The sequence below is a fragment of the Anas platyrhynchos genome, chromosome 33 (assembly GCF_047663525.1).
Source record: "Anas platyrhynchos isolate ZD024472 breed Pekin duck chromosome 33, IASCAAS_PekinDuck_T2T, whole genome shotgun sequence".
NCBI lineage: Eukaryota > Metazoa > Chordata > Aves > Anseriformes > Anatidae > Anas > Anas platyrhynchos.
The window spans coordinates 10,005,131-10,032,178 of record NC_092618.1 but is presented as its reverse complement, the minus strand read 5'-3'; the positions used below and the strand labels follow the sequence as shown (position 1 = coordinate 10,032,178).

At 66.1% G+C, this 27,048-nt stretch overlaps 3 protein-coding genes across 6 annotated transcripts; 2 read left to right on the top strand and 1 right to left on the bottom strand.

Moving 5' to 3' along the window:
• The first annotated feature begins 845 nt into the window (after positions 1-845).
• On the top strand, positions 846-8,148 carry HNRNPL (heterogeneous nuclear ribonucleoprotein L). The gene is given in 15 exon segments (XM_072030091.1): positions 846-1,120; positions 1,637-1,755; positions 2,435-2,672; positions 3,170-3,255; positions 3,374-3,470; positions 3,565-3,637; positions 6,135-6,206; positions 6,299-6,388; positions 6,391-6,442; positions 6,444-6,576; positions 6,652-6,773; positions 6,846-7,047; positions 7,142-7,199; positions 7,339-7,434; positions 7,988-8,148. Coding segments are annotated over 15 exon segments (1,737 nt in total). The 5' UTR covers positions 846-880; the 3' UTR covers positions 8,047-8,148.
• A 1,352-nt stretch (positions 8,149-9,500) lies between these two features.
• ECH1 (enoyl-CoA hydratase 1) lies at positions 9,501-11,517 on the top strand. The gene is made up of 8 exons (XM_072030096.1): positions 9,501-9,653; positions 10,041-10,165; positions 10,263-10,311; positions 10,411-10,475; positions 10,683-10,753; positions 10,844-10,915; positions 11,124-11,274; positions 11,356-11,517. Exons 1-8 carry the CDS (start codon positions 9,569-9,571, stop codon positions 11,458-11,460), a joined length of 723 nt encoding a protein of 240 aa, XP_071886197.1. The 5' UTR covers positions 9,501-9,568; the 3' UTR covers positions 11,461-11,517.
• Positions 11,518-12,092: 575 nt separating this feature from the next.
• Positions 12,093-26,502, bottom strand: ACTN4 (actinin alpha 4). 4 transcript variants are annotated; one of them, XM_072030086.1, is made up of 22 exons: positions 26,280-26,502; positions 21,848-21,962; positions 21,631-21,750; positions 20,734-20,820; positions 20,559-20,646; positions 20,242-20,320; positions 20,038-20,119; positions 19,280-19,365; positions 17,922-18,014; positions 17,605-17,835; positions 17,237-17,384; positions 16,546-16,696; positions 15,950-16,058; positions 15,741-15,881; positions 15,477-15,659; positions 15,249-15,383; positions 14,842-15,021; positions 14,459-14,605; positions 14,068-14,148; positions 13,674-13,739; positions 13,281-13,439; positions 12,093-13,191 (listed from the first exon to the last, which is right to left on the bottom strand). In XM_072030086.1, the coding sequence occupies exons 1-22, from the start codon at positions 26,424-26,426 to the stop codon at positions 13,033-13,035; spliced, it is 2,787 nt and encodes a 928-aa protein (XP_071886187.1). In that variant the 5' UTR covers positions 26,427-26,502; the 3' UTR covers positions 12,093-13,032. The 4 variants fall into 4 exon arrangements, with proteins under 4 accessions (XP_071886187.1, XP_071886183.1, XP_071886186.1 ...); XM_072030082.1 differs by lacking the exon at positions 19,280-19,365 and adding an exon at positions 19,657-19,742 and having other exon boundaries at positions 26,280-26,501; XM_072030085.1 differs by lacking the exon at positions 13,674-13,739 and having other exon boundaries at positions 26,280-26,500.
• Between the last annotated feature and the right edge of the window lie 546 nt (positions 26,503-27,048).

The window sequence follows — 27,048 nt, the reverse complement described above, 5'->3', positions numbered from 1 at the left end:
GGGGCACTGGGGGGGGTCCCAGAATTTTGGGGAAGGTTCCAGAAGTTTTGGGGGTCCCGGGGGGCTCAGTCAGCCCCTGTGGAGGGGGCCCATGGGCTGGGGGGGGGTCTGAGCACCTTTTGGGGGCTCTGGAGGGGGTTCAAGCCACTTGGGGGGGGGGGTCTCAGAACTTTTTGGGGTGATTGGAGCACTTTTGGGGGGATTCCAGCACTTTTTGGGGTGATTTGAGGAGTTTTGGGGCTCAGGGGGCCCAACCGCCTCCTGAGGGGCTCTGAGGGCTTCTGCGCCCCCTCAGGGGTCCCGCCGTAGCCCGGGCGGTGGGCAGGACTAGCGCTGAGGGGTGCATCCAATCAGAAGTGAAGGCTGAGGGAGCTGGCCAATCCCAGAGGGAGTTCAAGTTGATAGGCAGCTGGGTTGGCCATTAACGTTCGAGCCCGCTTGCGCGCCCTGGGGTTGTCCCCGAGGGAGAGCCTGAAGGCGTCGTGAGAGGCAAGAGTGGCAGCCAATCGGAGCCAAGGGCTATTGATGGGCGTTCCGCTCGGCCAATAGCCTGGCGAGCCTCTGCCGAAAGGCCTTCTGGGAGACTCAGAGAGTCGGGAAGAAGAAGGCGGAGCCTCGGCGCACGGCCGTGAAGATGGGCGGGGCGCATCCCCGACGGACACCCCCCGCAGCCAACCAGCTCGGTGGGCGGGCGAACGGACGCGCGGCCCGGCCAATCAGACGCGCCCGGCGCGCTGACAGCCAGGAGCGCCGCCGAGCCCAATCGCGGCGGTGGGCGGGCCGGCGGCCGGGCGGGCCAATGAGGCGCCGGCCCCGCCTGAGTGGCGGCGGCGCCGCCCAATAGGGGCGGGGCGGAGGCGGCGCGGCGGAGCGAGGCGCCATGTCGCGGCGGCGGTGGCGGGGCCCGCAGAGCGCCGAGGGCGGCGGGCGCGGGGCCGACATGGGCAAAATGGCGGCGGGCGGCGGCGGCGGCGGCTCGGGCCGCTACTACGGCGGGGGGGGCGGCGGAGACGGCGGGCGGGCCCCCAAGCGCCAGAAGACCGAGAACGCCGAGCCCCCGCCGCACGGCCCGGGGGGGCCGGGGGGGGGCGGCGGCGGAGGGCCCGGGGCGGCCGGAGCGGTGAGGGGGGGGGGGGAGGATGAGGAGGGTCTGGGGAGGGAGATGGGGGGGAGGAGGGAGGAAGAAGAGGAGGGGGAAGGGAGGGGGGAGGATGAGGAGGGAGAGGGGAAGGGGAGAAGAAGAGGAGGGGAGGGGGGAGGAAGATTGGGGGGAGGAGGAGGAGGATGGGAGGAAGAAGAGGGTGGGAGAAGGAGGAGGAAGAGCAGGAAGAGGAGGGTGGAAGAGGAGAGGGGAGTGGGGAGGAAGAAGAGGAGGAGGGAGGATGAAAAAGAGGAGGGGAGGAAGGAAAGAGGGGGAGAGGGGGAGGAAGAGGAGAGGAGGGGGAGAAGGAGAGGGAGGGAGGAAGAGGAGGATGAGGAGGGGATGAAGGACAGGAGGAGGGGGCGCACGGGGCTGCAGGGCCCGCTGTGGGGTCACCGCTCCCTGCCCACCGCAAGGATTTTGGGGGGGGTTCCCAGGGCCCACCCCCACCCAGAGCAGGGCCCTGACCCCCCCCCCCCGTGCTGCCCCCCCCAGGAGAACTACGACGACCCCCACAAGACGCCGGCCTCCCCCGTGGTGCACATCCGCGGGCTGATCGATGGCGTGGTGGAGGCCGACCTGGTGGAGGCCCTGCAGGAGTTCGGCCCCATCAGGTGAGGAAACCCCCCCGGAGGGGGATGGGGTGGGGGTTGGGACCCCCAAAAAAAACAAGATGGGGCAGGGATTGAAACCCTAAAAAAAGCCAAGATGGGGCAGGGATTGAGATCCCAAATAAACCCAAGATGGGGCAGGGATTTAGACCGCCAAAAAAAGCCAATATTTGGCAGGGATTGGGACCCAAAAAAAAACAACATAGGGCAGGGCTGGAGACTCCAAAAAAAAGCCAAGGGGGGGCAGGGATTGGGACCCCAAAAAAAGTCAAAATGGGGCAGGGATCAGGACCCCCAAAAAAAAACAATATGGGGCAGGCATTAAGACCCTAAAAAAGCCAATATTTGGGTAGGGATTGGGACCCCAAAAAATCCAATATTTGGGCAGGAATTGGGACCCCAAATAAAGCCAAGATGGGGCAGGATTTGGGATCCCCCAAAAAAACAAGATGGGGCAGGGATTGAGACCCAAAAAAACACCAAGAATGGGTAAGGATTGAGACCCCAAAAAAAAAACTGGATGGGACAGGGATTGGGATCTTAAAAAAGCCAATATTCGGGCAGGGATCGAGATCCAAAAAAAGGCAATATGGGGCAGGGTTTAGGACCCCCAAAAAAGCCAAACGGGGGGCAGGAATCGGGGCTCCCCCCGCCCTGCTGAGCCCACCCCATGTCCCCGCAGCTACGTGGTGGTGATGCCGAAGAAGAGGCAGGCGCTGGTGGAGTTTGAGGACATTTTGGGGGCCTGCAACGCCGTCAACTACGCGGCCGACAACCAGATCTACATCGCCGGGCACCCCGCCTTCGTCAACTACTCCACCAGCCAGAAGATCTCGCGCCCGGGCGACGCCGACGACTCGCGGGGGGTCAACAACGTGCTGCTCTTCACCATCCTCAACCCCATCTACTCCATCACCACGGTGCGGGGGGTTTGGGGGGGTTTTGGGGGGGGTTGGGGAGGGTTTGGGGGGTTTTGGGGGTGGTGGGACCGTGGGGAATGCGTCCTGAGGGGGTGCTGAGGGGTCTTGAGCCTGATGACCCTTGGTTTTGGTGCTGGGGGGGGATTTGGGGGTCCTGGATGTGATTTGGGGGTCCTGGGAGGGATTTAGTGGGTGCTGGAGGCTATTTGATGGGTCCTAGGGGCAATTTGGAGGTTCTGGGAGGGATTTTGGGGGTCTTGAAGGTAATTTGGGGGTCCTGAGAGGGATTTAGGGGGTCCTGGGGAGGGATTTTGGGGATCCTGGAGGTAATTTTGGGCTCCTGAGAGGGATTTAGGGGGTCCCGGGGGGCGATTTGTTGGGTCCTGGGGGCAACTTGGAGGTCCTGGGAGGGATTTGGGGACCCAGGAGGGATTTGGGGGTCACGGGGGAAGTTTGGGGGTCCTGGAGGCAGCCCCCTCACCGTGCCCCCCCTGTAGGACGTGCTGTACACCATCTGCAACCCGTGCGGCCCCGTGCAGAGGATCGTCATTTTCCGCAAGAACGGCGTGCAGGCCATGGTGGAATATCCTTCCCTGCCTTTTTTTGGTTGGGGGGGGGCAGAGCATCCATTCGGGCTCCCCCTGTGCTGCCGGTTGCCTTAAACCCACCTTTTTGGCCCCAAATTCCTTAACGCCCCCCACGTTCGACTCGGTGCAGAGTGCGCAGCGCGCCAAGGCATCCCTCAACGGGGCCGACATCTACTCGGGGTGCTGCACGCTGAAGATCGAGTACGCCAAGGTCAGGCCCCCCCGAACCCTCCCCAAACCCTCCCCAACACCCCCGGGACCCCCCAGGGCCTTTTTTCACCCCCCCCTTGTCCCTCTGTCCGCAGCCCACGCGCCTCAACGTCTTCAAGAACGACCAGGACACGTGGGACTACACCAACCCCAACCTGAGCGGCCAAGGTAATCCCCGCCGGCCCGGGCACAGCCCTCACGGCCCCCCCCTCGTCCCGACGCTCCCTGTGTCCCCCCCCCCGGCCGTGTCCGAGGGGAAAAAACCCCCCCAGTTCCCATCCCCGGGGTTTGTGGGGGGGCTCGTTCCGTGCGTCACCCGTTGGGGTTAAGGCGAGCGGGGGGGCTCGGGGCTTTTTGTTTTCTCGCTCATTTTTGAGGAGTCTCTGGTCGTGGTGGGGGGGAGGGGGGAACCGGAGGGGGGGGCCTGGCTCCTGGGAGATTTCCCAGGGTGAATGCTGCCCCAAAATACCCCCCCATCCTGGGGGTCCCTCCTGGTGCCTCCTGGGGCTGTCGGCCTCGCAGCGGGGGTGGTGGGCGCGGGTGGGGGGGGGTCCCTTCTTTTCCCCCCCACTCCCCTCCTCCCGTTTTTAAGCGGCGGAAGTCCCGAGCTGCCTCCGCACACTGCTCACACCACCACACAGTGTAGCACCACCAAGGCAAAAGTAAGCAAAAAAAAAAACAACAACAGAGCAAACAAAAAAACAAAACAAGACAAAAACAAAGACAGAAAACAAAGAAAGACAAAAACAAAGACAAAACAAAGACAAACAAAGACAGAAAAAGACAAACAAAGACAAACAGAGACAAAAACAAAGACAAACAAAGACAAAAAAGCCAAAAACACCTCCCTGGAGGCAACACGCAGCATCCAGAGCCCAGCAGCACCCAGTGCAGCAAGGACGCCAGGACAAGCCGCAGCGCAGAGGCAGAGGCGCCGCGCGCCCCCCCGGCAGCCACCTCTCACAAAACCAAGGCACACCGAGCCCGAGGCGCCACACACGCCTAGGAAACACGGCCCCGAGGCTCCCCGGCACACGGCGCTCGCTCTGGCGGAGAACGGAGGAGCTCCGGGGCCCTCCCGAGACTTAGGATGGCGCGGGGGGGGCGGCGGCTCCTTGGCTGGCTCCCGCGGTCCTCAGCGCGCCGCCCGCCGTCGCCAGCGCCGAGCGGAGGAGAAAGTAAAGCCCAAAAGCCCGGTGAGCCCCCCGGGGCGGGGCGCACACAGACAGAGCCCTGAGAGGCCGTAGCTGGGCCCTGGCTCACAGAGGAGACACGCACACCGCCAGCAGGACACCGACACCGCACACCACACGGAGGAACACTGCCCCTCACCACCCCGCAGCCGGTGCCCGAGGTACCCGGGGGACCCTCGCCTCGCCACGGGGCCCGGCTCACGCAGGACGAGCTCCCCTTCCTCTCGGAGGACCTGGCTTGGCTTGCAGGATGGCGGGTGGCTCAGGCTGTGGAGAGCATGGCGGGGTGTGAAAGACTCATTTTTGGCTGCTTTGGTTGGTTTTTGGAAAAAAAAAGAGGCTCTTTGAAAGCCGTCAGGTTCTCCCGGAGAGCCCGGGTTCTAGAGGAGCTCTGGCTCTAGATGGGCTCAAGTTGTAGATGAGCTTGGGTTCTAGAGGAGCTCAGGTTCTAGAGCTCAGGTTCTAGACGAGCTCTGCTTCTAGAAGAGCTTGGATTCTAGAGGAGCTCTGGTTCTAGACGAGCTCTGGTTCTAGAGCAGCTCAGGTTCTAGAGCAGCCCGGTTTTTCCCAGCTTTGGGTTGAGGTTTCCAGAAGAGCCGAGCTTTTTCAAGCGACCGCAGCCTGTTTTTAACCACTCCGCCGGCGTTTTTTTGGATAGAGACTTGGCTTTTTTTCCCGTTTTTTTTTTTTTTAATTTTCAAGAGACTTTGCTTTTTTATTTTTTAAATTCTGTAAGCGAATTGTTAGCGGTGCCGTGCCTCTTGACCTGTGTTTGTGACGCTGAAACCATGTGATGCAGGGTCGCAGTGTTTGTTTGGTGGGCCGCCATCTTTCACAACTGTGCTAACTCACTCTTGACGCGTCCAATGGTAAGAGAAAAGAGCGCGTTTCTCCCCGGCGCGGGGCCCCCCCCCGCTGTAAGTAGCCCCCCCCGCGCCCCCGCGGGGGGCTCGCGCCGGCCCCGCAGCAGGCGAAGGGAGGAGAAGAGCGACCCCCAGCGTGCCCCCACGGCTCCTCTGCCCGAGCCCCCCCTCCCCAAGCCCTTTGTCGGGGGGGGGGGACGCGCACACGTCCTGGCCTCGTGGTTTCGGTTCCTTTCTGTACGTTCGTTTTGTTCGTTTTTGGTTTTTTTATTGTTTTTCTTTTTAATTTTTTGATCGATGGATTACCAAAGGCAAGCGGGGGCGGCCCGGAGCTGGGGGCCCCGGGGGTGATTTTTGGGGGTGGTGGGGGGGGAAATTTGGGGCCGGGGGGGGGCACCAGCGGGGTGGGGGGAGTGGGGAGAGGGCTCAGACCCTCGGTTTTGGGGAGGGGGGGGACACAAAATGCCTCCAAGAGCTGCTTGGGGACCTCCCCCAAAAAAAAAAGCCTCCAGGGTGGTGCCAGTCACTCAGAGGGGGGGACCCCGGAGCTGCGTCCCCCCCTCCCCGTGACGCTGGTGCCCCCCCTCTGCTTCCCCCCTCCCCGCGCAGGTGAGCCCGGCGGCAACCCCAGCAAGAGGCAGCGGCAGCCCCCCCTCCTCGGGGACCACCCGGCGGAGTACGGTAAGGCCTGGGGCACCGGGGGGGGTGGGTCACAACAAGGGGGGGCACCGGCGTGGGTCCCAACCCTTTCTCTGTGCCCCCCCCTCATGCAGGAGGCCCCCACGGCGGCTACCACGGGCACTACCACGATGAGGGCTACGGCCCCCCCCCCGCCCACTACGAAGGCCGGAGGATGGGACCCCCGTGGGGGGGCACCGCCGGGGTCCCAGCCGCTACGGCCCCCAGTACGGGCACCCGCCCCCCCGCCACCCCCCCCGAGTACGGCCCCCATGCCGACAGCCCCGTGCTGATGGTTTACGGCCTGGACCAGTCCAAGATGAACTGCGACCGCGTCTTCAACATCTTCTGCCTCTACGGCAACGTGGAGAAGGTGAGCGCCCCCCCCGAGCGGCATTTTGGGGCTAAAAACCCCTAAAACGGCTCATTTCCAGGCTTTTTTCCCCAGGTGAAGTTCATGAAGAGCAAGCCGGGCGCGGCGATGGTGGAGATGGCCGACGGCTACGCCGTGGACCGCGCTATCACGCACCTCAACAACAACTTCATGTTCGGGCAGAAACTCAACGTCTGGTGGGTCTGGGGGCTCCGGGGGGGCTCTGGGGGGGGAACGGGGCAGTGCTGACCCCCCCCGTGTCCCCGCAGCGTCTCGAAGCAGCAGGCCATCATGCCCGGGCAGTCGTACGGGCTGGAGGACGGCTCGTGCAGCTACAAGGATTTCAGCGGCTCGCGCAACAACCGCTTCTCCACGCCCGAGCAGGCGGCCAAGAACAGGATCCAGCACCCCAGCAACGTGCTGCACTTCTTCAACGCCCCCCTGGAGGTGACCGAGGACAACTTCTACGAGGTGAGCCTTCCTCCTCCTCCTCCTCCCCCCGGCGCTTTTTGGGGCCGGATCCCTCCCGTTTGGGTCTTTCTGACGCAATTTCGGCCTCCCGCAGATCTGCGACGAGCTGGGCGTCAAGCGGCCGTCCTCCGTCAAGGTGTTTTCGGGGAAGAGTAAGTGCGGGAGGGCAGGGAGCGGCCCCGCGGGTGCTCCCTGCCCCGTCGGGGGGCCCCCCGGTTTGGGGGGGGGCCGGGACGGGGGCGGCACGGCCGCCCGCAGCCGCCGGGCTGAGGAAGGGGCACTCGTCCGCAGGCGAGCGCAGCTCCTCGGGGCTGCTCGAGTGGGAGTCCAAGAGCGACGCCCTGGAGACCCTCGGCTTCCTCAACCACTACCAGATGAAGAACCCCAGTAAGTGGCCGCGGGGGGGGCAAAGCAGCCCCCACCTTGCCTTTATTTAACCTAAAAGGCCCCCAAGTTCCCCCACTTCACCTTTATTTAACCCGAAACGCCCTCAGATTGACTCAGATCACCTTTATTTAACCCAAAACACCCCCAAATTCCCCCAATTCAGCTTTATTTAACCCAAACCACCTTGAAGCCCCCCACTCCCCCCATTCACCCCAAATCCCCCCCCCCCCCCCCGTTTACCCCACTTCCCCTCTATTTACTCCAAACCACCCCCAGGCCCCCCAATGCCCCTTTTTTTACCCCAACCCACCCCAAAGCCCCCCAAATGACCCCCCATTCACCCCGAGTCCCCCTCATTCACCCTGAATCCCCCAAATGTCCCCCATTTACCCTGAATTTCCCCCTAACCCCCAAAATCCCCCCATTCACCCCAAATACCCCCCTAAATACCCCCCCATTCACCCCAAGTCCCCCCGATTCACCCAAATCCCCCCCATTGACCCCAAACCCCCCCGTTTCCCCGTGCCCCCCCTGACGCTGTGTTTCCCCACAGACGGGCCGTACCCCTACACGCTCAAGCTCTGCTTCTCCACGGCGCAGCACGCCTCCTAAGCGGCCCCCCCCGCGGGGCCCCCCCGCCCCCCTCGGTTTGGTTCATTTTCCTTTTTTTTTTTAAAAAAAACAAACAAAAACAATAAAGCCAAGTGGAGCAGAGGCCACCCGCGGCGGTGCCCCCCCCTCCCCCCTTTTTTATTTTCTCTCCTCCCCCCCCCCTTTTCCCTTTTTCCCCCCATTTTTAAGGACGAATGTGCGTGTGCCCCCCCCGTCCCCCCCCCCCGCCGCCGGGGCCCGCGGCGCCTTTCAATAAACGTTTGGAAAACGTCGCTGCCTCCCCCTGGGGGCCGGGGGGAGAGGGGGGTGAGGGCAGGGCCCCCCCCCCCCAAATTTTGGGGGTCCTTTTTGTTGAGGGTGGTGGGGTTGTGGGCACCTGGAAGGGGGTTAGGGGGAACCTGGAGGGGGGGGGGGGAGGTTTGGGGGCACCCCAGCGCTGCAGCCTTTGGGGTAGGGGGCTCGGAGCGGGGTAGAGGGGGAGCCCTGGGGGTGGGGGCGGCTCCCGGTGCCCCCCTCCGATCCGAGGGGGCACCGGGTTCGGGGGGGGGGAACGGGGAAAAGGCGGCGCTTCCGGGTCGGGGGGAAGGAGGAGTGAAGCCGCTTCCGGTCTGCCGCGGGGCGCTTCCGCCCGGCCGGGGGCGGCGCTCTGTGCCTCCAACTCGCTGACCTCGGGGCCTGGAGGACTCCGCGGATGGCGGCGCTGGCTGCGGGGCTGCGGGGGGGACGTGAGTGGGGGGGGGGCGGCCGGGAACCCCCCACGGGACCCCCCCCGAGCCCTGGCCCGGCCAGGAGCCCCCCGGACCCCCCTGGGAACCCCCAGGATGTGCGACACCCCCCTTGACTCCCCCCCCAGTGCCCCCAGTCCCGTCCCAGTGCTCCCCAGTATCCCCCCCAATTCTTCCAGTACCCCCCAGTTGCCCCCAGTCGCTCCCCAGTGTCTCCGTCCCCCCCCCCCAGCGGGTCCCAGTGTGCCCCCCAGTTCACCCAGTGCCACCCAGCCCCCTTCCCATTACACCCCAGTCCCTCCCCAGTGCCCACAGTCCCATCCCTGTTCCCCCCAGTCGCTCCCCAGTGCCCCCTGTCACCCCCCCAGTGAGCCCCAGTTCCCCCAGTCCCATCCCAGTGCCTCCCAGCCCCCTCCCACTGTCCCCCAACCCCTTGCCATTGCCCCCCAGTTCCCCCAGTCCCTCCCCAGCCCCTCCCTTACCCCCCACCCCCCCCAGCTCTCCGTCTGTTGGCCCGGCCGATGGCGTCGCAGGTGGTGGCGGGGGGGGGGGCGCCCCCAACCCCCCCCAGGAGCGCCCTTTGAGACCCTGCGCGTGACCCCCCCCGCGAGCATGTTCTGCACGTGGAGCTGCACCGCCCCGACAAGCGCAACGCCATGAACACCGCCTTCTGGAGGTACTGCCCCCCCCGGGGGTCTATCTGCCCCCCTCGGGGGTCTATCTACCCCCCAGGGTTTATCTGCCCCCCCCGAGGTCTATCTGCCCCCCCCGGGGGTTTGTTTACCCCCCCCCAGGAGATGGTGGAGTGCTTCCAGGGCATTGCCCAGGACCCCTCCTGCCGCGCCGTCGTCATCTCGGGGGCCGGGAAGATCTTCACGGCAGGTGGGGGCCCCCCCCCCCGTTATTGGGTGACCCCCTTTCATTGGGTGCCCCCCAACTTCGTTGGGTGCCCCCCCCCAACGTTGGGTGCCCCCGTTTAATGGGGACTCTTCTCCTTTCATTGGGTGCCCCCCCTCTTATTTGGGTGCCCCCCCCACCCCCCCGTTGGGTGCCCCCCCCAATCTACAGGACCTCCCCAATCTCCAGGACCCCCCCCCCAGCAGTTTTGGGGCCGTTTTGCCTGATTTAGGGGATCTCAGCAGCGGGGCCATGCTCAAACCCAGCTTGGGGGGGGGGGAGAAGGGAAGGGGGGAGTCTGGGGGGCTTGGGGAGGGGTCGGGCCCCCCCCTGAACCCCTCGGGGGGGCGTGGGGGGGTGGTGCCCCCCCAGGGATCGACCTGGTGGAGATGGGCAGCGAGTTCCTGGCGGTGGGGGGCGAGGACGCAGCGCGCAGAGCCTGGCAGCTGCAGCAGAAGATCCGCCAGTACCAGGAGAGCTTCTCGGTGCTGGAGAAGGTGGGAGCCCCCCCGGGACCCCCCCGGCCCCAAACCCCCCCCCCCCATCCCCTAATCCCCCCCCCAATCTCCTAATCCCCCCCCATCTCCCCTGCAGTGCCCCAAGCCGGTGATCGCAGCCGTGCACGGAGCCTGCATCGGGGCAGGTGAGTGGGGACACGGGGTGGGGGGGGGACACAGGGTTGGGGGGGACACACGGGGCTGGGGGGGCCCCCCTGTGGACCCCGGGGTCTTTTTTTCGGCAGGCGTCGACCTCATCTCCGCCTGTGACATCCGCTACTGCACCGAGGACGCCTGGTTCCAGGTGAAGGTGGGTGCGGGGGGGCCCTGGGGTGGCCCTGGGGACCCCCCCCCAATTGGCCCTGGGGACCTTCAGCCAGCTCCTGGTGGCCCTTGGATGTCCCGGTGCCACCTCCTGTGTCCCCACGGTGTCCCCAGGCCATCCCACATGTCCCTGTGATGTCCCCATCATGTCCCCATGTCCCCATGATGTCCCCTCACCTCCCCGTCCCCGCAGGAGGTGGACATTGGGCTGGCGGCTGACGTGGGGACCCTGCAGCGCCTCCCGAAGATCGTGGGCAACCAGAGGTGAGGGGCGGGGTTGGAGGGGGGGGGACACAAACCCCAGACGGGGACCTTGCGGTGATCCCACGTCACCCACCCCATGTCCCTCCCCAGCCTCGTCAACGAGCTGGCCTTCACCGCCCGCAAGATGATGGCCCCCGAGGCGAGGAGCTGCGGCCTGGTGAGGTGAGGGGCGGCCCCGGGGGGCGGCTGGGGGCACGGTGGGGGGGCCCCACACTGTCTCCGGCCTCGTTCCCGACCCCATCCCCATCCTGTCCCTGTCCCCATCCCCATCCCCATCCCCGTCCCCGTCCCACCCCCACCGCAATCCCACCCCACCCTAATCCCAATCCCAATCCCAATCCCAATCCCACCCACCCCGCTCTCCCCCCAGCCGCGTCTTCCCGGACCGGGCGGCGTTGCTGCAGGGCGCCCTGGAGCTGGCGGCCTCCATCGCGGCGCGCAGCCCGGTGGCCGTGCAGGGCACCAAGGTGAACCTGCTGTACTCGCGGGACCACCCCGTCCCCGAAGGGCTCCGCTTCATGGTGAGGCGCCCCCCAGACCCGCCCCCCCCCGGTCCCCCCAAAACCCCGTCCCCGTCCCCCTGACCCCGTCCCCGTGCCCAGGCCGCCTGGAACATGAGCATGCTGCAGACCGACGACATCCTCAAGTCGGCGCAGGCAGCCATGGAGAAGAAGCGCCCCGAGGACGTCGCCTATGCCAAGCTGTAGGGCCGGCTGTGGGGTCGGCGCGGCCCCCACCCCATAATAAACCCGGCTGCGCCCCCGGCCCGTGTCCTTCCTCGGCCCCGGGGGGGGCTGCAGTGGGGTGAATGGGGGCGCAGAGGGGGTGGATAGGGACAGGGTGACCCAGTGGGACATGGGACGGGGTTATGGGGCCACAAATGGGAGGTGTATGGGGACACTGAGGGGGCTGTGGGGACAGAGTGGGGTTTATGGGGTCCCAAAGGGGGTTTATGGGGCACGGAGGTGTTTATGGAGGCAGATGGGTGGATTTAGGATCCCACAGAGGGTGCAGGGGGCTTCATGGGGCCCCAAAGGGTGGGTACGTGGTGACACGGCCGTGGCTGTTGGGATTCGGGGCTTTAGCGGGTCCCAAAGGGCAGGGACGTGATGACATGGAGCTGTTTGAGGGGAAAAGTGGCATTTATTGGGTCCAAAGGCTGGGTTTATGGCGGCACAGTGGTGTTTACTGGGACGGACTGGTGCTTATCAGATCCCAGAAGGGGGTTACGTGGGGACACAGCGGTGCCCCTTGGGATTTGGGGTCCCCAATGGGGGTGTAAGGGGGACAGGGAGGCGTTTTTGGGGGGAATGGGGCAAGGAAGCGGCGTGAGGCCAGGTCTGAGCAATCTTTTAATTACATGAGAAAAAGAGAAACCGGCCGGAGAATGCTGCGAGGTGAAGATAAATTTATACAATAAATCCCGAAATCCGTCCCTTCGCAAAGGAAACCGGCACCTGCTGGGGGGCGCTGCCGTGGGAACAGATCAGCTTCTGTGTGCGGGGGTGGGTTTTTTTTTTTTCATTTTTTTTCTTTTTTTTTTCTTAATTTTTGGTCCTCAGAAAAACCTGCTCCAAGGCTGGAGGGTGGGGGGGGTGTAAAAGGGGAGGGGGGGGGAACCGGTGCTGCCTCCGCACCCCCAAAGTGGTCCCATGGGGGGGAGGAATGCTGGGGGGGGGAGCGGAAGGAGCAGCCCCCCCGGGGGCTTCCCCTGGCTCTGAACAGGAATCGGAGGAATTCGAGCAGAGGGCGAGGGGAAGCCGGGGGGGGGGAACCTGGAGGGGGGTGGAAACATGTGGCGAAGGGCGGCTGGTGCAGAGGGGGGGGGATTTCTGCTCGACAGAGGCATAAATTAAAGAGAGGCAGGGCAGGAGGGGGGGGCTCTGCTTCCTACAGAGGGGGGGGGACAGCAGAGGGCCCTGGGCCAGTTGGAAAAAAAAAAAAAAAAACACCAGAAAGGGATAAAATTAGAAAAAAATTAATAACCGTCTGAGCTGCTGGGCACTTCGAGGCTCCCCGCTGCCCCCCCACACACAGAGAAACCCCGAGCGCCCCCCCTGGAGCAAAAAGAGGGAAGGGGGGGGCAAAAAAAAATAAAAATAAAATTAAACAAAACCCCCAAAAATCATTGCATAGGTCAGGTGGGCAACAACCGGCTCCCCCCCGGCCGCGGCTTCGTGCCTGTGTGAGTGTGTGTGTGTCCCTGGGAGGGGGGGGGGGAGGATAAAATTGGGGAGGGGGGGGACAAAGCGCCCGCGCTTGGTGCAGCCGCGGCGGCCTCAGAGGTCGCTCTCGCCGTAGAGCGCGGTGGAGAAGGATTTGTAGTCCAGGGCGCCCGGCGCCGCGTCGGGGCCGCGGTACGGGGCCATGCGGGCGATGCAGTACTCGGCCTGCTCGGGGGGCAGCTCGCGCCGCAGCTCCTCGGCCGTGATGTAGTTCTGGAGGGGGGGGGGGAAAAAGGTGAGAAAAGGGGGGAGCGGCCACGAGGAGGGCCCCCCCCGGGGCTAGGGGAGGGGGCGGCGCTCACCTTGTCGCCCGCCAGGACCTTGAAGGAGGCGATGACCTGGTCGGCCGTGTCGGTGTCGGTGGTCTCGCGGGACATGAAGTCGATGAAGGCCTGGAAGGTGACGCTGCCGCTGCCGTTGGGGTCCACCAGGCTCATGATGCGGTTGAATTCGGCGTCACCCTGCACGGGGGGGGAGGCTGCGGTCAGGGGGGGGTCGGCCACGGAGCCCCCCCACCACCCACCACCGAGTCCCCGGGCTGGAGGTTGCGCCCTGCCCTGGTTTTAGGCTCCGGGGGGGGTCTCCTTGTGCCCCCCAGCCCCTTCCCCGAGCCCGGGGGGCTCGCAGCGATGAGAAGAAGACCAGAAAGGGACGGGGGGGGGGAATAAAAGGGAGAAGAGAGCAGAGAGCGTTACCAGGCTGCATCCCGCGGAGATAAGGAGAGCTCGGAAGTCATCCGCGTCCGTGCTTCCCGTGCGCTTCTACTCCCCGAGGAGGAGGAGGAGGAGGAGAGGAGGAGGAGGAGGAGGAGGAGGAGGAGGAGAGGAGGAGGAAGGCAGAGACGGGCAGCGCGTGCAGAGGAGGAGGAGGAGGAGGGAGGAAGACGCGGCAGGGCAGGGGCAGGAGGGGAGAGAGGCAGAGATCGAGTTAACGGCGGCAGTTCGGGCGCCGGCACAGCAGGCAGGGAAAGGAAAACCCAGCACGGACACAGGAGCAGGGGAGGAAGGGGAGGAAGAGGAGGAAGACCACGGAGGAGGGGAGGAAGAGCGGGAGGAGGGCGGGGAGGGGGGCGCGGGCCGGGCTCGGTACCTGTCTGTCGTTCTCCACGTCGTAGCCCAGGCTGATGAGGCAGGCTTTGAACTCCTCCGGGCCCAGGGCACCGCCGTGGTCCTGCACCGGGGGGGTTCCAGCATCACAGTGGGGGGTCCCAGAATCACGGGGGGGGCGTTGGAGGAGGAAGAGGAGCAGGGGGGGAGGGAAAGATGCCGTTAGTGGGGTGGGGGGGGGCTGAGAGCAGGGCTCTGCTCCCCCCACCACATCAGACCAGGGAAAAGGAACCCCGGGGGTCTCGCTCCTCTGGGGGAGCAGCAGGGGGTGGGGGACGGGGAGCCCCCCGTCAGCCCCCGGGGGGGCTGGTGGCTGAGCTCTGCCCCCCAGGGGGAGGTTTTGGCAGCCGGGGGGGGCTGGGGGCTGCCGGCACCTTGTCGAAGTGGTTGAAGGACGCCCGGAACTCCTGCATCTGCTCCTGGCTGATGCCCTTGGCGTCGCGGGTCAGGATCTGGTTCTCCACCTCGTTGATGGTGCGGGCGATGGTGGTGAGGAGCTGCTCCCAGCCCACGCGGATGTGCTATGAGGGGGGGGCACAGCGGGGTGAGAACGGCCTTCGGGGGGGGTCCCAGCACACCACAAAGCCGGCACCCCCGGCGGGACGCCGTTACCGCGGCCGCCACAGGGAGGTGCAGGGGCTGGGAGCTGCCGAGCCCTGAGTCACCGCTCCCTGGCGCTGACGGGGCACCCTTGGGTGGCACCGGGCACACCCAGCTCCATGCCCCAGGCCGGGGGGGGCGGGGGGGGCGCACCCACCTCCATGGTGTAGTTGGTGTGCTTGTTGTCGAAGATGAGCGCCTCCTGGATGAGCTGGTGCTGCTGCTCCAGCAGGTCGATGTTGGGCTTGTAGTCCACGATGCTCTGCTCGTACTGCTTCAGGTGGTTCAGCTGGTCCTCCAGCGTGCCGTTCATCTCGATGGAGATGCGCCCGATCTCCTGGGGGGGGGGCACAAAAACCAGCAGGGTGAGGTGGGGGGGACACGAGGAGCCGCTCCGCAGGGACCCCTGGCACTGCCGGTGCCGGGCTGATCTCCCCGAGGGATTCCTCTCAGGTTTTTTCACCCCTGCTGAAGGTGGTCTCAGCACGGCGGCTCTGCCCTCCCCAGCCCCCCCGGCTCTGTCTCGAGCCCCCCGGGGACAAGGGCACGGCCCCAGGCCCTCACCTCCATCTTGGTCTGGATCCAGGGCCCCACGATGTTGGCCTGGCTGGCGAACTGCCGCCGGAGGTGCTCGTTGGACTGCTGCTTGCTCTGCTCGTCGAGCAGCGCGTGGTCCCGCTTGGGCACCAGCTGCTGGACCTGCGAGGGGCGAGGGGGCAGCGCTGGGAACCCCCCCCGGGGGGCAGGGACCGGCCCGAGGCGGCAGCCCCGTCCCCGGGGGGGGTCACTCACCCGCTCCCACTTGGAGTTGATGATCTGGGGGGTGACGGAGGTGTAGGGGTTGTTGCCCCCCAGCTTGATGCTGTTGAAGTCGGCGATGCGCTGCGCCTCGCGCTGGATGCCCAGGATGGCCTCGCGCTCCTTGTCGGCGTCGGGCAGGGTGGACTTGAACTGGTCGTGGGCGGCGATGAGGCCCTGCGGGACGCGGACACCAGCTCAGAGGCAGCTCCGGGGGGGTCGCAGCTGAGCAGCGAGGCCCCCCCTGCGCCCCCCCACCTCGATCTCCTCGATGGTGTGGACGATGAACATGTCCTGCAGGTCCTCCATGGCGCTCTCCATCCAGTTGTTGAAGGGAGCCGCCCTCTTGGCGTACTCCAGGTGCAGCTCGTCGATCGTCTCCAGCTGCTTCTCCGTTTTCTGCGGGGCCGGGGGGGCGTCAGGAGGCTGGGGGGGGACCCCTGGGGGGGTCCCGGCCCCCGCCCTACCTCCAGAGCCTCCCTCCTGCTGTGGGTCAGGGAGCCCAGCACGTCCCACTGGTCGCAGATCTTCTGGCACCGCGCGTTGACGCTGGGCGAGTCGTAGTAATCCAGCTCGCTTTTTTTGGGAGGGGGGGGAAATAAAGCAGGGTCAGGATGTGAGGACACTGAGGTGGCCATCCCTACACCTTGGGGACGGGCTGGGCACCCCCTACCCCCCCCATTTCCAGGAGGGGGCTCTGGGGTTGGGGAAAAGCCCCCCCGGGGGGCACGGGGAAGCCACGGGGAATAAGGGCGGCATTGACGGCGGCGCCGTGCCCCGGGCCCTCAGTGTACTAATTGTGTGCGAGTTTATCTGGCTGGGAAGGGGAAAAAAAAGAAAAAAAAAGGCGAGGGGGGGGTGAAAAAAAAAAAAAAAAGGGCAAGGAGCCGGGCTGCCTGGCCGCACGCACAATAACGGTATTCTGCGCCGCGAGGGGGAAGGGACGGGCAGAACAATAGGGGCACTGTGCGGGGCCGGGGCCGTGCCGAGGTGTGCCGTGGGCCAGGTTTTGGGGCCGGGGGGCTCGGCGGGGCCGGGGGGGCTCGGCGGGAGCCGTCCGTACTTGAGCTCCTGCGCGATGGCCGCGATCTGCTCCACGCGGTCCTGGTGGGCGGCCAGGTCGCTCTCGAAGGCCTCGTGCTTCCTGATCAGGGCCTTGATGTCGGACAGCGTGGCGCTCTCGTAGTCCTTCTGCTTCAGCATCGCCTCCTTGCCTGCGGGGGGGGGACACAGCGCTGGGACCCCCCCTCCCAGCACACCCAGGCACTGCCCCTGCCCACCCCGGGGGCTGCTTTGGCTCCCAGAAGCACGGGTGGGGGGCAGAGGCTGAGCTCTGCTGGCCCCACCGGGGGCTTCCTCCACCTTCCTCGCCTTCAATCTCGATTTTTGTGCCCCCCCCCGGGAAATAAACCGAGCTGGCACCACTGTGAGAGGCCTTGCGATGCCCCCAGGCTCGCTGCTGCTCCCAGCCCGAGCTGTGAGAACGGGGCTGGGAAGGGATTAACGTGTTTGCTACGGGGGGGGGCACAGCTGCTGCCCCGGGGGGGTCATGGAGGGGGGGGGGACAGCGGCCAAATTTGTCCAGCTGGGTGCAACGGGGGACGTGTGAGCACGCCAGCCTCTGGAGGAGGACAGCGATGGGCTCGGCGCTCCCAGCAGCACGGGAGGCTTTAGGGAGGCTGAGCCCGGTTTTTGGGGGGCTCCTCTGCCCTGAGGGGGGGGGCTCGGACCCTCTGACCCCCCCGGGGACCTACCCTCGGTCCAGGCCTCGTGGATGGAGGCTTTCTGCCGGAACTTCTCGGCCAGGTGGTCGAGGCGCTCCAGGCGCCGGATCTCGTTGAGCAGCCACTCCTCGTAGCCCTTCTCTGCCTGCTCCAGGTGCTGCCAGCCGTTATTGATGTCCTGGGGGGGTCACACACACACGGGGGGGGGGGACAAAAACACAGAGGGGGGGTTGTCAGGGCAGGCTGAGCGAGCCTCCCACCTCCACAGCTCCACGGAGAGGGGGAACCCGACCCCAAACCCCCCTTTGGGAGCAGCCCCAGGTCCTGTGGCAGCACCCAGCGGGACGGGGGCGTCCCGGGGGGGGGGTCCCGGAGCTCGGCACCCCCCGGGCACTCACCGCCACCATCCTCCCCTCGGAGGGCATGAAGGCGGGCCGGTTGCTGAGGCGCAGCTTGGTCTGCAGGGTGTTGAAGTTGATCTCCAGCTGGCACTTCTCCTGCACCTTGGGGGGTTTGTGCACGCGCCGGTAGTCGCGGAAATCCTCCAGCTTCTGCTGCATCTCCTGGATGGTTTTCTGCGGGCTGCGGTCCTCCAGCCAGGGGATGGTGCGCCGGATCCACTCCAGCAGCTGGGGGGGGGGGAAACGGGATCGGTGAGCGGGGCTGGGGGGTGTGGGGGCTGTGGGGAGCCCCCCCGGGTGCCCCCCGTGCTCACGTCGGAGGCGAGCTTCTCGTAGTCCTCCATCAGGTGCTCGTTCTCCTGGTTGACGGCCAGCACCTTGCAGATTCGGTTCGCCGCCGTCTCGGCCTGCAGGGGATGAGCAGAGGTGAGGGGGGGGCTCCGGGACCACCGGGTCGGGGTGCCCCCACCCGCAGAAACCCCCCTGCAGCACCCCAGCTCTGCCCCGCAGCACACAGCGGTGCCACCCCGCTGCTGGCTTTGTGGAAGAGCCAAATCCACACTTTTTAGCACCAAAGTGAACAACCATGCCCACACCGAGCCCCCCCAGCTGTAAGCAGAGCCCGGCACGCCCCCCAACCCCCAGCAGAAGCCCCCCTCCACCACCCCGGGGGCTCCAGCACTGCACAGAGCGGGGCAAAACCCCGGCATCGCCCCTCGTGGTGTGTGGGGGGGGCAGAACCGGAGCCCCCCGGGGGGGTCCCACGAGCTGGGCACGAAGCAGGCGCCGGGGGCTGCGGCAGCCGCAAGCCCCGGGCACTTTTTGGTGCTTGGTTCCCCTGGCAGTGCCCCGGGGGGGGGGGGCGTTAGCAGCCTCCAAGCACCCCCACGGCCTCCAAGCACCCCTCCAGCCTCGTTACCGGCCTCTGGGCACCGTCCTGGGGTCTTCTGCTCGTCCCCGCGGGCAGCCCCCCCGCCAGGAGCACCGGGCTGAGGCAGAAAAGGAAACCCGGGGCACGGGAAAGGGTCCGGGAAGAGGAGGCGGAGGCCAGGCACCGACAGAAAGAGTGAGGAGGGTCTACGGGGAGGGGGGGGAACGGGGAGAGGAGAAAAACAACAAAAAAACAAAAAAAAAAGAGAGCTGGGGAAAAGGAGGCGGAAAACTTAAGGCTAAAAGGAGAGGAAAAAGCTCAGCCAAGCCTCGGGGGAGAGGCGCGAGGTGCCCACGGCAGCCACGGGTCCGCGTGCTGGCCAAGCAGCCCCCCCCCCGAGCCACCCAGGAGGCTCATTTGGTCGCCCGAAGCCTCTAATTAGCACGGCGTGGTTAATTGCTGGCCTGCCCCGAGCTCCACCGCGGCGGCGTTTCGGGTCTGACACGAAATCTGAGGCTTGGAGGGCGAGGAGGGAAAGGGAAGCGAGAGCGAGGGAGGCGGCGGGCTCCAAGCCCTGCTCTAACGAGGCTCCTTCGTTAAGCGGGGCCCTTAATGAGGCTGGGGGCCGGCTGCCCCTTCCCCAAGCCCTGCTGCCTCGCGGGGAGGTGGATTTACACCACCTCTCCCTGTGGGTTCCCCCAATTTTGGTGCCTGGCGCCCCGAGGCCGCCTGGAAGCCGTGCAGCAGCCGCGGGAGGTGCGGGGTTAGCGGGGCGGCCCCCTCCCCAAAAGCCAAGCTCACCTTCTGCGCCCCCGAGAAAGCGTGGTAGAAGCAGGAAACGTAAGTCATGATGGCCTTCTCATCGGGCCTGAGAGTGCCAACAATATCTGCGCGGGGGGAGAGAGGGGGGACAGAGGCTGAAGGAGCGGCCCCGCAGCCCCCGGAGCGTGCGGCGGAGAGAGCAGCAAGCGCCTGGTGCTGGCCCCGGGGCTCCTCGGGGAGCCTGGGGGGGCTCGGTGCCACCCCGGTGAGGCGCTGGGCCCAGCAGGGCAGGCAGCACGAGGAGGTTTCACACCCGAGCGAGCCGAGGGCAGGGTCCCAGAGCAGCGGGGGGGCTGAAAGAGAAGGGCCCGAGCGCGGGCGGGAGCCTCGGGGAGGCCGGCGGCCGCCGCCGGTACCTTCTGCGCCCCCGAAAAGGCATGGTAGAAGCTGGACACATAGGTCATGATGGCCTTCTCGTCGGGCCGGGCCGTGTTCACGATGTCTGCAAGCGAACCAGAGGGGTTAAGGCTGGGGGGGGGGCGCGGCGGCGGCGGCACGGAGCCGCTCAGCACGCCGGGCTCGGGCCTCCCCGGGCTGGGGTCCCGGAGAGCGGCCGCCTCGGGGCACCTGCAGGGGCACAACAGGGAGTGAAACCGTCCCGAAACGCCGCACGGCCCCGGGCTGGGGGCAGCTCGCGTCCTCTGCCCCCAAAAGGAGGGGTCTGGGGGTCCGGGGGTCTTCTCTCGGTGCTGCTCCGTGCCCAAAGTCCCCGCGCCGCAGCCCCCCGGGCCGCTTACCCTCGGCGTCCAGCATCTTGGGGATGTCCAGGTACTTCTCCGCCACCTCGAAGGCGTTGTTCAGGTTGGTCACGGGGTCATCCTGGGGAGGGAAAAACGCTGGGGGGGCGCCCGGGGCTGCTGGCTGACGGCTCGGCGGTGGGGAGGGGAAGGGGCTGCGGGGTGGGGAGGGGGCTGGGAGGTGGGGAGGGGGCCGAGCTTCACCTTCCTCAGCTTGTCGTACTCGATGAGCTCCGGCCGGTGCCTGTGGATCAGGGCGTTGAAGGCGAGGCCGTCCTTCCAGCTGCGAGGGGGGAGAGCGAGGGGGGGGTCAGCACCGTGCCCCCCAGGGACCCTCACCCACCCCCTGCTCCCCCTGAATGGCAGCGGGGCCCCTCTGATCCCCCGGAGCCCCCCAAATCCCAGAGGAAAGGCAGCCTGGAGGAGGGGGGGGGACGTCCCCAAGGACACGCACGAGCCGTGTCCCCCCCCCCGGGGCTCTGCCACGATTTTGGGGTGTCCCCAAACCCCTCGGGGGGCACCTGATGTGGAAGTTCTGCACGTTGACGTTCTTGTAGGGCGCCGTCTTCCTCTGGCACCACAGCAGCAAACCCTCCTTGGCCGAGGTCTCTGCAAACGGGGCAGGGTCAGCTCGGTGTGACCCCCTCCCCGTGCCCCCCCCAGCCCCCCAGGGCCCCCCCAGGGCCCTGCCCTCACCTTCCACCGAGATGTCCTGGATGGCGAAGCGCAGGATGATCGTCCAGATCATGCCCAGCGTCATCTTGGCGTTGCCGTCCACGATTTCTGCCAGCCGGGAGGGGGGAAACAAAACCCTCAGCCCCCCCTCAATGGGCTGGGGGGGCTCGGGATCCCCCCAAACCCAGCCCCAAAACGCCTCCAGCGGGCGGCGGGGCTGTGGCTGCTGCCAGCGTGCCCGGGCAGCGCGGCCCCCGCTGGGACACGCAGCGCTGCCGGCAGCGGGGGCTTCAAAGCCGGGGCCCCGCTGCCCCCCCCCTGCCGGGCTCAGCAGGGCCGGCCCCTGCCAACGGGGCGCAAAGGGCTGGGAAAGCCCCCCCGGGGCTGCGGGGTCGGCCTCGGGGTCTGCCGGCAGCGAGCGGATCCCAAAAGGGGCCGTGGGGCTGTGTGAGGCTGCCGGGGTACCCAAAGGGGGGAGAGCTCAGATTTGGGGGATTTGGGGGCTGCCACAGCTCCCCGGGGGGGGCCTCAAAGGGTGCGGGGAATTCTCGGGGCTGCGTTTTGGGGCTGGGCGTTGAAGGCAGGGATCCCCCCCCGCAGGGCTCCAGCCTGGCACCGGGGCTCCCCCGCGGCGCTTTCGGGGCCGGCTCCTCACCAAACCCGTCCTGCCAAGCCCCAAACGTTGGGCAACAGCCCCAAAACTGCCCCGAGCACAGGGGGGGCTGCACAGCCTCCAACCCTCCCGCCCCCGCGGCGTTTATGGCCCCGCGGGGCTGGAGAAGGGCCCAAAGGGAACCCCAATGACCCCTTCCCGGGGGGCACAACCTCTCCTGGGGGGCTCAACCCCTCCCGGGGGGCTCAACCCCTCCTGGGGGGGCTCGGGGGCTCCCGGGGGGGCTCGGGGGTGCCCGGACCCACCCTCAGCGCCGATGGAGACCAGCTTGACGCCCTTGCTGGCGATGAAGTCGAGCGCTTTGTTGACGTTGTTGATTTTGTGCACCCGCATCTTGCCCCGCTCCGGCTTCGGCAGCCGCTCCCCTGCGGAGGAAACGCCGGTAATTGGGGGGGGGGGCTTCCAGCAGCGTCCCCCCCCCCGTAAATCAAACAAAAAGGAGGTGTGTGTGGGGGGGCTCACCTGAGATCACCTCCAGCAGCAGCATGAGCTTGAGGCCGTCGCGGAAATCCTCGTCGATGTTCTCGATCTGCGTGCCCGCCTTGCGCAGGTGGGAGTTGCACCACGCCGTGAAGGTCTGCCAGGAAGGGACGGGGGGGGGGGGGGCGTCAGGACCCCCCCCAGACCCCCTCATCCCGAGGACGAGCCCCCCACGGTGTGCTGCAGGGCACGGCCGGGGCAGGAGCGATTCTGGGGGGATTTGGGGGCATCCTGATTAACGTCCCGGGGATTGCTTTAAAGAGGGAAAGAGGCTCCAAAAAGGCGGAAAGTGCCCCAAAAAAGCAGCTCTCGGTGCCAGGGGATGCTGAGGTGCCTTCCCCTTCCCCTTTTTGCCCCAAAATGAGCTCCTGGAGGCCCGGCCTCCGTCCCTCTGGGGCCTCGGCCCCGTCCCACGCGCGGTTCCTGAGTGGCCGCCGGCAGCCCGGGGGGTAATTAGCGGCCGGGGGGGTAATTAGCGGCCGGCCTCGTTAGGCCAGCGCCTCATTAACCCGCCCGAAGCAGCTCCGGGCCGTGGGGAGGACGTGGACCCCCCCGGGACCCCCCCGTTCCCCATCAGCGTGATTACGGGACGGGGAGGAGCGGGCACGCCTGGGTCCGCCGCGACGCCGGGCACGGCCCCACGGGTGCTGGCACGGCCCCAAAATGTGATGGAACGGCCCCAAAATGTCCTGGCACGGCCCCAGGGGCGCTGCCGAGCTCCTGCCAAGCCGCCGGCAGCTCCCAGGGCCGGGCGTGTTCCTCCTCGGCACGGAGGGAGGAAAACCCCTCCCGGGACAAAACCGCGGATTTGGGGGTTTTGCGGTGGCCGCCCCAAAAGCCTGCGGGGGACAGCCCCAAAATCCTGCAGTGGCGGCCCCAAAAAACCCACAGCCATGGTCCCAGAAGCTCCGCAGTGGTGACCCCAAAACCCCGCGGGGATCAGCCCCAAAACCCCGTGGGGATCGGCCCCAAAACCCCTCAGCTATGGTGCCAAAAACCCCGCAGGGATCGACCCCCAAACCCTGCGGCCATGGCCCCAAAACCCCACAGGTGGCAGCCCCAAAAACCCCAAAGCTTTGGCCCCGAAACCCCAAAGCCTCAGCCCCAAACCCCAAAGTTTTGGCCCCAAAACCCCGTGGGGTCGGCGCCGAGCGAGCCCGGCACGTGGAGGAGGAAGAGGGGGGGGAGCCCGGCAGAACCCGCAGGCAGCTGCTAAAAAAAGAAAAAAGGGAAATAAAAAACCCTAAAAAACCGCAGGACAGCCCCAAAGGGGAAGCGGAGCCCGGCCTCCCCCCGGCACCTCCGACCCCGCAAGGTGCGGGTCAGAAACAGCCGAGGAGGGGCAGAAAACAGCCAAAAGCTGCCCAAAAACCACCCCGGAGAGACTTTGGGATCAAAATCTGCTAAAAACAGGCAATTCCGCCGGCGCTGCTGGCATTTCCTCCCCGGGCATTGTGTGGCCCCCCCCGGCCCCGCTGAGGACAGGAGCCGCCAGCCCCGTCCTGACCCAAAGCGGCAGCTTTTGGCCCCAAAGCTGGGCCTTACTGCCCCAAAACGGCACTTTTCGGCCCCAAAGTGGTCACTTCTCGCCCCCAGGTGGGCCTTTCTGGCCCCAAAACGGGCCTGTTTGGCCCCAAAGTTGGCCTTTCTCACCCCTTTTGGCCCCTTCTTGCTCCAAACTGGCACTTTTTGTCCCCAAAGCAGGCTCTTCTCGCCCCTTTTGGCCCCAAAATGTGCCTTTTTGTCCCCAAAGTGGGCCCTTCTTGCCCCTTTGGCCCCAAAGCAGGCCCTTTTGGCCCATTTTGACCCCAAAGCGGGCCCTTCTTGCCCCAAACCGTCCCTTTTTGTCCCCTTTTGTCCCCTTTTGGCCCTCCCGGCCCCGCCGCCTCCGCAGGGCCCGGACTTTGCCCCTGGCGGCGCCGGGTGGGGGCCGGGCCCCCCCGCGGGTGTTTTTCCGCCCCGAAAGCGGCCGTTTTTGGGGTTCCGGCTCCTTTCCCCTCGTTAGGGCAGGAAGCTCGTTAGCGGCCGCTCTCTGATGTCGAGGAGCGCAAACACAGCCCGGGGGGGGGGGCACAGGGGGGGGCACTTCCCGGCTGGGATCGCCTTCGAGGAGCGGCTCCGGGGGAGGAAACGGGACAGACGAGGGCTTTTTGGGTAAAAACCAGGCGGATTTGGGGCTCGGCGTGCAGGTGGAGCTCACTCAGGGCACCGAACCCCTCGGGGTGCTCCGGGCCCCGCGGCGCTGGCGTTTCCGTGGCTGTTTTCTGAGTTTTTTTTACTGTTTTTGGTGTTTTTTTAACTTTTTTTTTTTTAACTTTTTTTTTTTTTAATGTTTTCCCCGTTAATTTGCTGCCGCTGGACAGCGCGGGCCCAGATTCCCCTCATTCTTTGCCCTTATTAGGCCGGAGGCTCGCGAGGAGGAGGAGGAGGAGGAGGAGGAGGAGGAGGAGGAGGAGGAGCGGGAGCGGCTTCGGCCTCACCTGCGGGGCTGAGTCACGGAGCCGCCCCCCCCCGGGCACGGCCCCGGCCCGGGACTGGGAACGGCCCCGCCGGGCAGGGGGGCACGGGGGGGGGCACGGGACAGGGGGGTGCGGAGGGGGTCTGGGGGACACAGAGGGGGTCTGGGGGGCGGAAAAGTGCCCGGCTGGAAGCCCCGAGCCCCAGTCCCAGTTTAGGAGCCCCAATCCCAGTTTGTGAACTCTAATCCCAGTTTGGTGAGCCCCAATCCCAGTTTGTGAGCCCCAATCTCAGCTCCTGAGTCCCAATCTCAGCTCACAAACCCCAATCTTGGTTCCTAAACCCCAATTTCGGTTCCTGAGCCCCAATCCCAGCTCCCAAACCCCAAATCCCACCCCACAAACCCCAAATCCCCGCTCCCCCCCCCCGTCCCAAACCCATTTTGGGGCCCCATTCCCACCCCTTTCACCCCATCCTAAACCCACAACGAGCCCCCCCCCCCATGGGCTCTGCCGCCCCCAAACAGCGGCCCCGGCCCCGAACGACCCCAAAGGGCAGAAACAGGGCTTTTTTTCCCCAAAAATAATAAAAGGGTCGGGACGGGAACCGGCGCCCCCCCCGAGCTGTTTTCCCGGGGCCGGATGTTTGCCCTTGGAGCGGGACCAAGAATCCGGACGACGCCGCCGCTCCCCCCCCCCCAAAAAAAATAAAAAGCCCCCCTCCACCCCAAAAAAAAGCCCCCCCAAAAAAATGGGGAGCGCAGAGGGGTCCTGGGGGGGTCCCGCAGAGTTCCTCCGGTCCCGAAACCCCCTCACGGGGAGCGGTAATTAAGGTAATTAAGACACCCCCCCCACACCCCCCCACCCCAAAGTCAGCGACCCTGGGCGTTACGGGGCGAGGAGCGGGGCGTCAGCGCTCGTAATTAGCGCTCGCCCCGTAATTAGCGGGCGCTGCCCTGCGGGCAGAGCTCCTCTTCCTCCTCCTCCTCTTCCTCGTCCCGGTGTCCCCCCCCCGCCCCATAGGGACCCCAAAACGCCCCCCACACAGACCCCACAGTGCGGGGGGCTCCAGACCAAACTTTAGGGGTCCCTCCAGACCCCCCAAACCACGCTTCGTTTGGGGGGGGCCTCTCTGAACCCCCCCTCAGCCCCTCCCCAAACAGCAGGGGACCTCCAGACCCCCCCAAAACTCCCCCTATTAATGACACCCCCCAAAGACCCCCCCTCACAACCCTGCCCTCCCCAAACACGCCTAGAGACCCCCCCAAACTCCCTCCAAACTCCTCGAATCCCCCCAAATCCCCCTCAACTCCCCCAAATCCCCCTCAAGTCCCCTCTAAACCCCTCAGTTCCCCCCCAGACCCCCCCAAGTCCCCCTCAACTCCTTCCCAACCCCTTTAAACCCCCCCTCGAGTCCCCCCTAAACCCCCCAAAACCCCTCAAACTCCCCTCAGCTCCCCCCAAACTCCTCAAGTCCCCCTCAACTCCCCTCTAAACCCCTCAAACTCCCCCCAAACCCCCCCAAAACCCCTCAAATCCCCCTCAGCTGCCCCCCAAACCCCTTAAATCCCCCCCAAACCCCCTTCAACTTCCCCCAGAGCCCCCCAAACCCCCCTCAACTCCCTCCAAGACCCCCTAAAATCCCCCTAAACACCCCCCAAACCCCTCAACACCCCCTGAAGTCCCCTCAAGACCCCTCTAAACGCCCCCAAACCCCTCAATTCTCCCCCAAACCCCCCTAAATCCCCCCCAAACCCCTCAAGGCCCCCCCAAATCCCCCCTAAGCCCCCCTTAACTCCCCCCAAACCCCTCAAGCCCCCCTGAAGTCCCCCCAAACCCCCCCTAAACGCCCCCAAACCCCTCAAGTTCCCCTCAAGTCTCCCCCCAGCCCCCCCAAATCCCCCCCAACCCCCCCCCAAACCCCCTCAATCCCCCCCAGCCCCCCCCGCCGCCCCCACCTTCCTCTGCTGCTTCTCCCAGGCGGGGTCCAGGAGCAGGTCCCGGTCCCAGTCGTCCTCCTGGGCCATGTAATCGCCGTCGGGGCCGGCCCCGGGCCCGGCTGCGGGGTATGGGCAGGGCTGCGCGGCGCTGTGGTAATCCACCATGGCGGCCCCCGCGCGCTCCCGCCGCCGCGCCGACGGCTCTGCGCCCCCGCCCCGCTGCGCGCATGCGCCACAGCGCCGCGCCACGCCCCCCGCTGAGGACACGCCCCCTTTCTCGGTGGGACCACGCCCCCTTGGGGGAGACCACGCCCCCTCAGGCTATGGATCCGTCCACGCCCGTCTCGCCCGGCCACGCCCACTCAGGTAGAGACCACGCCCCCAGCGTCTCCAGCCCCGCCCACCCGCCGTCGACTCCACCCTAGCCCCGCCTGTTTCCTTATATGGAGAGAGGGGCGTGGCCACTGCCTGGAAGTCCCTCCCCTCCCCACCCAGGCTCGTTAATGAGGGGTTGAGTGATTGGGGGTAATTAGTGGTGAGGAGGGGAGGGGTTATGGGCACTGAGACCCCTCCCCTTTAACTCAGTAGTCATTAATATTAATGAGGTGGGGGTCCTCCCCCTCCAGCTTCATTAATGTCATTAATGAGGGTCTAATCTTAAAGATAATTAACACTAATGAGAGGGGAGGGGCTGGGGGTGCTGAGACCCCTCCCACCCAGGCTTCATTACATCAATAAGCTCATTAATATTCACACAGGGGGTGTGGCCCCCCACCTCCAGCAGTAT